This window comes from Gekko japonicus, unplaced genomic scaffold (genome assembly GCF_001447785.1).
Source record: "Gekko japonicus isolate JY-2015 unplaced genomic scaffold, Gekko_japonicus_V1.1 scaffold3457, whole genome shotgun sequence".
Classification (NCBI taxonomy): Eukaryota; Metazoa; Chordata; class Lepidosauria; order Squamata; family Gekkonidae; genus Gekko; species Gekko japonicus.
This window is the reverse complement of record NW_015165341.1, coordinates 103,529-114,893: the sequence shown is the minus strand read 5'-3', so window position 1 is coordinate 114,893 and position 11,365 is coordinate 103,529. Positions and strand designations below refer to the sequence as shown.

The 11,365-nt window shown below is 45.5% G+C and overlaps 1 protein-coding gene across 1 annotated transcript in view; it reads right to left on the bottom strand.

The window, feature by feature from the left end:
* The window catches only part of DZANK1 (double zinc ribbon and ankyrin repeat domains 1), a 59,917-nt gene that overhangs the window by 4,563 nt on the left and 43,989 nt on the right, over nucleotides 1–11,365 (bottom strand). The window contains exons 19-20 of the mRNA XM_015410560.1: nucleotides 9,823–9,903; nucleotides 1,557–1,684 (exon numbers count right to left, since the gene is read on the bottom strand). Coding sequence (XP_015266046.1) covers nucleotides 1,557–1,684; nucleotides 9,823–9,903 — 209 coding nt within the window. The remainder of the gene's footprint in view (nucleotides 1–1,556; nucleotides 1,685–9,822; nucleotides 9,904–11,365) is intronic.

Genomic DNA, 11,365 nt, shown 5'->3' with positions numbered 1-11,365 from the left:
TTTCTTTTTTTTTTTTTGTAAACTGAAGTAAAGAAATAAAAAAAAGGATGATCCTAGAAACAAGAAATAAGGTAAAGGCCCGAAGGCAGTAATAGCTATCCGGTCAGGAGGAAAGGCAAAAAGGTCCTTTCAACGCGGCGGTAGAGAGAGAACTGGCGGGATCTCCGCGCCCGTCCCCTCTGGGCATGCGTGCTGGGGTTCCTGCGCATGCTCAGTGGGACTCGCGCGAAAATCCTTTGAAATATAGCTTGCTACGGCACCGGTTGGGTCAGCGCAGGCGCACTAAACCCATTGGTGTGAAGCACAGAGACCACGAAGAAGATCCACAAGTTCACATTTGAGTTCTTTCAGAACTCTCGGATGTATGCCATCCAGGCCTGGGGATTTATCGGTTTTTAAGTTGTCTATCAGTCGTAGGACCTCCTCTCTCGTCACAGAGAGAGGACCACAGAGGGCATGGAAAGGCCAAGTCGTTGACATTCGCTGTTCAGGTGTGTGTCCTTGTGAGATGCTCTTGGTCTTTTGGATCCTGGGAACTGTCGCCGAAGTACCAAGCAGGTGGCAGAGAGAATGGCAGTAGGGCTGTAGGTGTGCGGTGGTGCCAGCCAAGGCCACGGGATGCTTCAGAAGCAAAAGGGACTACTGGCACCAAGCATTCAGAGTTCGCCAAATGCAACGAAAAAAGCCTGCACCTGGGAATGGATGATCACATTTTGTGGGTGCAAAACCCTCTAATGCACGTTAAATGGCTGGTTTTGAAAATCTACATGATACTCCTTGAGAAGCTTACTGTGGGGGATGGGAGGTCAGTGCTGGACTGATGCTGCGGTGGATACAGATGCGTGGACATCTTGGGGAAGGGGACTGGTTCATTTCTAGCCAAAGCTAGATTGGCAGACCACTGACTGGCCAACCCTTGTGTCAGTCACAAAGGCGCTGCCCCCTCCACCTTTTAATGGTGGGTGCTGAGGGAGCCTCCATCAAAATGATATGATGTAGCCAGGGGACATTTTGTAGAAAAAGAGGTGCAGGAGCGCATTAGCATATCTCATTAGCATAACTTATTTGCATATGCCACACCCCCTGATATCACTGGCAGTGTGTCAGAAGGCAACACCCACTGCTCAGGCGGGGCTTGTTGCATGTGCCCGCCCCCTGGGCTCTTTACTGCCAGAGCTCCGCTCCTGTAGGAAACGACCCCTGGATGTAGCAGTGCTGGGGGGGGGGCATCTGGTGGTGACAACCCAAGCACCAACAGCTTGGCCTCACCCAAGGGTTGCTAATTACCAGGGGTGCCACCAAAATGGAAAAGGAGCCCCCATGAAACACTAGAACGAGGCTAACTGAAGAGGGGCTCTGCAAATGGTTTCTGTATCTGAACCATGGAGGATTTTTAATTTTTATGTTGCTTCTGAGCTCACTGAGGCTCAGTGGAGTTCTCCTCCATTATGCAGGCAGGAAGAGAGGCTGCCCTAAGCATTGCCGCCAGGGCCCCATGGCTGAAGAATAAATTTGAGCGCTGATTGGAAAGAATCAACCTCCGATGGGTAACTCACGGTCCTGACTGATGATCAATATCTGCGCCTTTCTGCACCAGAACAGGAATGACCTCATGGTGCTTGTTCAGGACAGCCAACGTCAGAACAACTTGGTCATGATTGTTGGTGCAGTTAGGATCCGCGCCCTGAAGGTATAAAACAAGATAATCAAGCTTTCCCCCGCCTTTGTTTAGTGCATCACACAGTATTTATGGAAAGATGGGACCCTGGGTCTCCCCACTTCACATCTGACATGCTACCCAGTACACCATGCTGACTTCGAAGAAGGTTGCCCTCTGCTAAAAGGGCAGGTTCATGTCTCCACGTGGAGCCCTGCATCCCTCCACTGTGAAGAGCAGATTCTGACTCGGCGTCAGCTGATAGTGCCAGCAGCAGCCTTTCCTCTGCAGGGTAGGACTGGGCCACATGTTCTGATCCAGTCAAAGGTGGACTCTTGCGCTGCTCAGAAGTTTCAATTTGCAGCCCGTTTGCTGGCTGGCACAAGTCACAAGGATCATATCCTGCCGGTTATAAAAGAGCTTTATTGACTACCTAGTCACTCCCAGGCAGAATTCAAAGTGTTGGTTATTACCCGTAACTCCCTGTACAATCTGGGTCCAGGGTTCCAAAAAGGCCACTCCCTGGCTCCCCCATAAGCACTGCCCAAGACCCTGTAGTGAAGCTTACATAGAGAATGGCCAGTGGAGGGTGAAGCTGGCTACTGAGAGTTTTTGGTTGCTGGGAAAAATGAGAGACTGCTGGATGGCAGCAGGGGAGACCGTGACGGGCAAGAGGCATGTTGAGAGATGGAGCTGAAAGGTAGCTAACAGAATGAGGCTGACCAGTAGAAGGTGGATATTTGAAACTATCAAGAGTAACAGAAGAGCTTCAGAGCACCCACTCGACCTACTGAAATTGCCTCTTTTTTTTGTTTTGCTGTCAAATCGCAGCCAACCTATGGTGACCCTGTAGGGTTTTCAAGGCAAGAGACGTTCAGAGGTAGTTAGCCGTTGCCTGCCGCTATGCAGTGCCCCTGTTATTCCTTGGTGCTCTCCCATCCAAATACTAGCTTCTGAGCTCGGACACGATTGGGCTATCCAGGTCTGGACTGACTTCTGGAAAGACCTATTAAATACAGTGTGTGTTAGAGGGAGAGGGCCCGCAATGTTCCCTCTAAGCTGTGGGGTCTTGTGAGCAAAAATTCTACTTTGTGAGCGACTGGCATTAAAGTTGTGAGCAGGTGATTTGGTTACTACATGTATTAGTTTGCTCTGGAGCCATCCCTCCTGAACTAAGACAAAAATGTGTGAGCCAGAGGCTAAAAAACTGTGAGCTGGCTCACACTAACTCAGCTTAGAGGGAACACTGGAGAGGGGTACAGATATGCAATAGATCAACGAATAATGCTTTTCTGATTAAATACAGAACAGTACTGGCAACTGAATAGATGTTCGACTAACTGGTGTAACAAACTTTGTAAGGCTTTGGTTACTATGCTGGTTTGCTACCTGATTGATGATTGTAGTCTTACTATGCTTTGTGATGTTTGCCGTTTTGTTTTGGGTTTGTTTCATCTGACAATCTACTGTTTGTAAAATGGACATAGCCTCGTTAATTCTCTGTTGTTGTAGGATGACAAAATCAAATAAATTTTATTTTAATTAAAAAAAAGAACCTATGGTTTGTATATTGTCTTTCCAAGTAAGTACACTTGTTGCGGGCAGCGGCTAGAAAGGTTCTCTAATGGCTGCCCACCACCCTGGCATGGGTCTCCTTGGGAGGGCCCAGAGCACCCACCCTACCCCTTTATCTACTCTTTTCCAACAGCTTTCCCCTTATAAGTGACCAAATGAGGCAAGAGGGCCAAGGCAGAGTAACAAACTAGTTTTACTCAAGAGATTTAATAACAACTATAAAGTCATGTATGGCTGCGAGAGTTGGACTATAAGGAAGGCCGAGCGCCGAAGAATAGATTCTTTTGAACTATGGTGCTGGAGAAGACTCTTGAGAGTCCCTTGGACTGCAAGAAGATCAAATCAGTCAATCCTAAAAGAAATCAACCCTGACTGTTCCCTGGAAGGCCAGATAATGAAACTGAAGCTCAAATACTTTGGCCACCCAATGAGAAGGGAGCCCTCACTGGAGAAGACCCTGATGTTGGGAAAGACTGAAGGTCAAAGAAGACGGGGACGGCAAAGGATGAGATGGTTAGACAGTGTCATAGATGCAACGAACATGAAATTGAGCAAACTTCAGAGGACGGCGGAAGACAAGAAGGCCTGGCGTGATCTGGTCCATGGGATCGTGAAGAGTCGGACTCGACTGTGCGACTGAACAACAACAAAATAATCCAATAACATGAAGGGAAAATGAGCACCGTCAAGGTAGGTAAACTGGCAAAATAGGAAGCCCCAACGCGTCTGACTGTACTGTCCCTGGCCTTCTCTCGGTATCTGGCCTCAAGCCGACTCACCCCCTTTGGATGAGGGATCCCTCCTTCCGCAGCAGGTTCACCCCAGCTCTGCTCCCTGGGAGTGAACCACCTCCCACTTCGGGCGAGGCCTTTTACCCCTTCTTCCCAGGCCAGCACCCTCTAGTATTCTACTAGGGTAAATTTTCCCTCCAAATCCCCCTGTTAACCAATCACAGGATCCAAAGGGTGACCTGGGAAATGTAGGCCCTGATAGCTATTGTAGTACAGGCTTCCCTGGAGCCACTAGGCCTCCCTAGAGCCTGTAGGCCGCACTACTATAGGCCTAGGATCATGACAACACTGTTACAAATACTAATTTCTTACATTAATTAGAATTTGTTTAAATAATAGATTTTTTTTTTAAATCCCAACCAACCATCACTGGCTTTTGTCACTAAACTACATTATTTATGACTTTAGTACAGACTCCAGGCAAAACCATAGCTGCACTCTGGTTAATATGGTGAAACCGAATTTGCCATCACTTTTTGTTAATCATTTCCCCCAGTTTGAATAAAAGTTAGAGAAATGTTGGGTGGGGTCCCCTCCTCGATTTGGGGGGTATGGGGTGGGTGGGAACATCCCCAAGCCCTGCGCCCCCAAGCGCAATCACCCGCCTGGTCACCCCTCTCCCTCCCTTCCTGATTTAAAAGGCTTCAGCTGATCGGTGGGGACCACGTGGTCTGTGGACCAGCTGGAGGGCCCTTTAGCGGGAGGGAGGGGCAGTCACGGGCAGCACGCGTGGCTCGCAAAAAGACCCTTTAAAGGGGAAATCAGCCCTGTACACTATGGCTCCCATCCCACTCACAAAAAGATCCTTAAAGGGTCTTTTCGTGAGCCGAGTGAGCGGCCTGTGACCTCCCCTTTCCCTCCCTCCAGCTGGCCGGGGGCGGATTGAAGCCTCCAGAAGTGGGGGAACCCCCACCTGGACCTGGGGGCTGGAAACCCTAATCTTGGGAAGCACCATCATTTTAACTGTGTTAACTTGCCCCCAAAATGATAATTTTAGGGCAGGCCATGCGACAGCTCATTATTTGAGTGTTGGGAATTTGTAATATAAATTGCAATGTCATCTGAAAAGAGAGGTGGCTTATATGTGTGACTTCTTGTAGTTACGCCCTTATTTATTACTGCAAACGGATACATCTAGTGGTTCTAAAGAAATGATGACCAGTAGTGAAGGCAGGTAGTGGTGTAGCGCAATGACCTAGATAGTCCAATCTCTTCAGATCTTGGAAGTTAAGCAGGGTCAACCCTGGATAGTATTTGGATGGGAGACCACCAAGGAAGTCCAGGATCGCTATGCAGAGGCAGAGGCAGGGACCGCCTATCTCTATATGTTTCCCCAAGGGCACTATGGTGGTGGTGGTGGGGGGGCGTCATCTCCTGGAAATTCCAGGCCCTAGAGATGTTAAATTTGTGGTGACCAGGACCAGGGCATTTTCGGTGGCGGCTCCTACCTGGTGGAAGGAGCTCCCGGAAGAGATCCGGGCCCTGCGGGACCTTTCTCAGTTCCGCAGGGCCTGTAAGACGGAGCTCTTCCGCCAGGCCTTTGAGTAGGAGCCGCCGCCACTACTATTCCACCTTCGCCTCCTATGCACTGTCGTATTACCATCATGATTATCTCTGGAGCCATCCCTCCTGAACTAAGACAAAAATGTGTGAGCCAGAGGCTAAAAAACTGTGAGCTAGCTCACACTAACTCAGCTTAGAGGGAACACGTGGCCCCGCCCCCAGCGTGCCTGGCATCGTCACGTCACTTCCGGGTGACGTGCATGCGGCGCGCATGCGCACCAGACGCCGGCCGGGAGCCCCCCACTCCCGGCGAAGATTGACTTGGCAACCCTACCAGGATCGCTATGCAGAGGCAGGCAATGGCCAACCACCTGTGAACATCTCTTGCCTTGAAAACCCCACCAGAGGTCACTATAAGTCAGTTGTGACTTGAGGGCAGGTATAAAACATGAAGGCAGGGAGTTAAGTGAACCTTAAGTGGTTTCCCTAAATAATGCATAGGAAGCTGATAGCAAACCAGTTACTTTTAGTGTTGCTTTGGCACAAATATATATAGCTCTTATCCATTCTATAAAATCTGAACCATAACAAACGTTTCCAAACAATTAAATATTGCTGTTTCAGACTTTCTCAGCATCTTAAGAACAACACTGTGGCTTCCTCTTTATGTATTCTAGAGTGCCTATCATCTTCAAAATATTTGAGGTTAGCTGTCTTTTTGATACAAACTTTGCTCAGCCACAAGAAATATATTTTGAAATTATGCCTTTCATTCCATTGGCTAAAACAGAAGCGATGATTTTATATTCATAGTTAAGCAAGCGCACTGTTCGATAAGAGCTACATTCTATTATCCTTTTTAATCTTTGAAATTATTTCTTTGCCTGCTTTTTAATCTATTAGCTAACAGCTTTCCAGCTTTATTGTCTTTTAAAATACTTTTTGTTTTAAATATAATTGTTATATGCATTTTTCCAGGACATTTTTCCAGCTCTAATTTTGCTTTTTCTGCTTTTCAGACTAAACAAATCTTATCAGTCTGGTTTAGCATTTGTGCGTTCCTTAACTTCCTTAAGTCGCCTAGGCACTCATTAACTTCTTGTACCTTCTTTTTGTTCCCATAACTGAAAATACTAATAATTACTCGTCTTCAATATGTCTTAGGAGCTCCCGAAATAATTTATTCTGTGAATTCTGGGCCTTTGTTAATTGGGGGAGGGGGGGAGAGAACTCACTTGGCCTTTATTTTTTGTGTTATTTCCTTGTTTTAACACCAAATGGTTGGGTCATCGCTCTCTATATTTGCATGTCCTGTCCCTAATTCCACAAAGATATTGGAATCAGTGTTCCCTCTAAGCTGCACTAGGGGGTGCTAGTGCACAAAAGTTTAGCTCCTGCTCAGACATTGTAGTTTCCAGCTCACAAGCATGGGGGCACCTCCTTCTGGGGCCCATAGAATTGGACCCCCGGTCCAATCTTTTTGAAACTGGGGGGGGGGGGATTGAGGCAGAGGCACCAGCAGCTATGCTGCAAATTTGGTGCTTCTACCTCAAAAAACTGGCCCCCCAGAACCCCAGATCGATTCTCCATTATAGCCTATGGGGCCCATTGACTATAATGGTCCCCATATAATAGTCCTCATTGACTATAACGGTCCCCATAGGCTATAATGGAGCCGGGGGAAAATAATTTTTTTTGCACACCCCTATTATGCTTTTCAGTATGATTTGTAAGCTGCCTTGAGTCACAGTAAAAGTGGGATTTAAATAGTTGAAAAAACAAGTAGTTTGGACAGGTTGATAACATTTAAGTAACTTCCTGTTAAGTTAGACAGGGTTCTGACAGTGATTGTTCCATCTCTGTTATCCTTGACCTGTAAATTTGTTGTATCTCAATTAAAAAAACCCAAAAGTAGACTGCAAGAGTTCCCGCACCCACCCATGTTTTGGTATGTTTTCTAAGGCTCAACGCAGGGTGACAGTCCAAAGCCAGGTCTAGTAATATAGTGAACTGGGGTGGGTAGACCTGTTATCTAAAGGCCAAGTCTACCAATAGAGTGGAAAGGGGAGGGTAGACATGTTCTCTGGAGGCCAGGCCTTCCAATATAGTGGAAAGGGACAGGTAGACCTGTTCTGTGGTCTTGAGCAAAGGTTTGCTCTCTTTCCTTTTGATGTTGCTCTCACCAAACATCTACCAATTTAAAAAACGACAGAGCACTCTTAGAAAAAGATCTAAGTATTTTTGTTATTTATTATTTTGTCTAGATCTGTCTTGCATTTTCTGCAGCAGTATTTATATACCCTCCTGTTATCAATTCATTTTTACAAACTGGGTCAGTTGTTCAGTTTCAATAGCAATACTTTTATTTGCAAAAACTGCTTGAAGAAAAATATATTGTCCATCCTTGCCCTAAATATATCTTTAACCTCATAGTTATTCCTTTTATGTAAACTGACATCCCCCTAGTTTTGATAGTTTCAGCTGCTGCTGCAAAAATATCTCCCAGCCTCTCATTTTTCAAATACAGTAAATGACATTTATGTGTGTGTCTTGCAAGTAAATAACATTTGCTTTCTGCTTTTTCAGCTTTAAAAAACCGTTTGATCTTCTTCGTGGTCTCTGTGCTTCACACCAATGGGTTTAGTGCGCCTGCGCTGACCCGACCGGTGCCGTAGCAAGCTATGTTTCAAAGGATTTTCGCGCAAGTCCCACTGAGCATGCGCAGGAACCCCAGCACGCATGCCCAGAGGGACGGGCGCGGAGATCCCGCCAGTTCTCTCTCTACCGCCGCGTTGAAAGGACCTTTTTGCCTTTCCTCCTGACCGGATAGCTGTTACTGCCTTCGGGCCTTTACGCCCAAGGTCATCCAGCAGGTGCAAGTGGAGGAGTGGGGAATCAAACCCAGTTCTCCCAGATTAGAGTCCGCGCACTTAACCACCACGCCTCTTTGCCTTATTATACTGTTCTAATATTGTACTGCTTGCCCTTTTGTGCAAAGGATAGGGGTGCCCTATTTGTGAATCACCGGCTTATTTTGAAGCCTGTCAGTTGCTTTGTTTATTCATTTAAAATGGTGGTGGAAACTACGGTCAAGTCCCAGCTGACTTATGGCGGCCCTGTAGGGTTTTCAAGGCAAGGGACGTTCAGAGATGGTTTGCCATGGCCTGCCTCTAAGTCACGGCCCTGGTATTCCTTGGAGGTCTCCCGTCCAGATACTAGCCAGGGCCGGCCCTGCTTCGCTTCCGAGATCTGACGAGATCAGGCTAGCCTGGGCTATCCAGGTCAGGGCACTGATTTAAAATACTTAATTTTAAATATACCTTTCTACAGGGCACTGATTTAAAATACTTAATTTTAAATATACCTTTCTACAGGACCCAAAGTGGCTTACAAAATATAAACATACACAATTAAAAAACACAGCTGATACACATAAATGAAGTTAAAACGGCAACTTCTGCAACAGATATCACCAGCTGCCAGACAAGCTCATTAATTACTTCTGCCAAAGGTACAAAAATTGCTGGAGGCGGGGTTGCTGGAGGCGGGGGCCCCCCCCCTCCCCGCGGCACCAATCAGCTGGCCGGCAGGGGACTTACAGCAGGAAAAAGAGGCCTAGGCCTGTGTCGCCAGCGGTATGGTGATGTCACCTGTTAAAAATTGCTTCTACCTTAAGAGTTTTTGCCCCAAATATTAGAGTCTTCCTGCGTCCCCACCAGTGCTGTGATAACATCACTTCTGGTGTGCGTTGGAAATGACGTCACCACATTGCTAATGATGCAGGCCTAGGCCTAGTTTTCCTATCTATAAGTCTCTCCCCCCCACCCCCGTCCCATGTCTCACTCTTGAGGGTTTGTGGAGTTTCAGGAACATACGTAGTGTTTGGGATGGTGACTTTTCTGCCAGACGGAGAGTGAAATCTGGTGGCCAGAGTCAATGTGAAAAAGTTATCCCAAATTAGTTCTAAGAGTACTCAGTGTGTGAGATCATCCAGAGCAGCCCTTGGACCTTCACTGAAAATATTACCACACTTTACCTAGGAAACCCATTCAGATGAAGGGCTTACTTTAGGAGGAGCTATATGACTAGAGTCCCTGTTCATGCTTGTGCCTTTCACTGAGGCAATCCACTTCCTTTAACATGAGTGTAACCAAGAACTTTAGGTTGGCAATGTAGGCATCTTTATGGCATATACCAATTACATTTATTTTTTCCTTGGGCAATTACTAAGTGTAGGATTCAGAATAATTCATAACCATCGTGCAGGCACATTTTGGAACACCACTTAACTCTTACCTCATCAATCAGTTGCTCCACCAGGAAAGGTCGACCTTCGCCTTCTGGACCAACTTCCTTCAGCAGCTGCCTGGATTCACTCTATTGAGATAGCAATAACGAATTACACGCCATTATACACCAATGGTCAAATTATTTTTATGAACTCAACCAAGCCAAATGGATATCTAAACCACACACATTTATGAAAACAGCTGCCTTTTAAAAATCCTGAACAGCTGAAAAGGAGCCAAGTTGCATGTTAAGTATTGTCCTCTTGCAGAAAATCCTCTGAAGCCTCATTAAATTCAATTTGTCAGATTAGAGATCATGAGCCAATTAAGGGATAACTGAGGTACTCTGGAGGAAACATTCACATTGGTAAAGTCTTCAGCTTGGCTCAAGTGGGTTCATTACTTCCCTCTTCCTATCCTGGGAATACTTGTAGATAGATGGAATGAAGAAACAAAAGTATTCAGACAGTGTCCTGAAAAAGGTCTGCCAGTGGTCCATGAATTTCCTAGCATGCTGGTCCCTTGTTGGAAAGCCAATAAACTTCCTTTTCACAAGGGACACATGGCTGGACTTCCCCTTATTACGTGTCTCTGGGTGTGGCCTCACTGGTGGCTTGGCATGCTTAAATATGGCCTTTGTGCTCAAAACCAAAACCAAAATTCATGTAATACCTTTTATTAGGACCAATCAAACTTGGCACTTAAAACAGAACTGTGCTCAAGCCGGGGGTAAGGAGGTTACCATCCACTTGAAGCGAAAGATCCAGAAGTGGCAACAGCTTTAATGTACTTCATTTAGTACCTACTTTACTTTTTTGTAAATTGCCAATAAATTTATAGTTTTGGAGAAATTTTATTTTACTTATTGTTTTGATTTATATCCTGCCCTTTCCACAAGAAAGCTCAGGGCGGGTCACAACAATAAATTTCAATACAATCTTAAAATGATTCTGTTAATAGACATCAAACGTTAAATCAATACAATAAAATCAGTTAAAAACAGTTAAAGTGGGCAGTGCAGCAAATTTCAATTTTCAGTGCCTACAGCTGGGAATGAATGGGCCGAAGCTGAGCCATAAAGGTCTCGTTAACAGCAGCCTACTGATAGGAATAAAATAATAGTAGTACATATTGAGAGAGACAGTACATATTGAGGTATAGGACAGAGTATGAAAATTGAGTTTTTATTTTGATGTAGTATATAAAATGTACAGATAATTACTGAATTTGACTGGGGAAAGTAGGTTATTATTTGCTTAGGTTGTTTTAAAAACTTTGGGAGATCTATGCTGAGTAAATAGATGAAAGATCAGAAGGCTGTCTGTGTTGATCTTGAATTAAAGAGAAGAAAGTCTGGTATTGCAAGTAGGAGGATACTTATACTAGGGGTTGGTAGACAGTCTGGTTCATGAATTAACAAAAATATAGGTTGAATTATGGTTAGAGAGATAGATATATATCAGAACACATCATTAGCTTACTTCTGTTCACTGAAACTGTTGTAAGAAGTGATAGTATTGTTTGTTCTGAAAACCAATAAAAAGATTGTT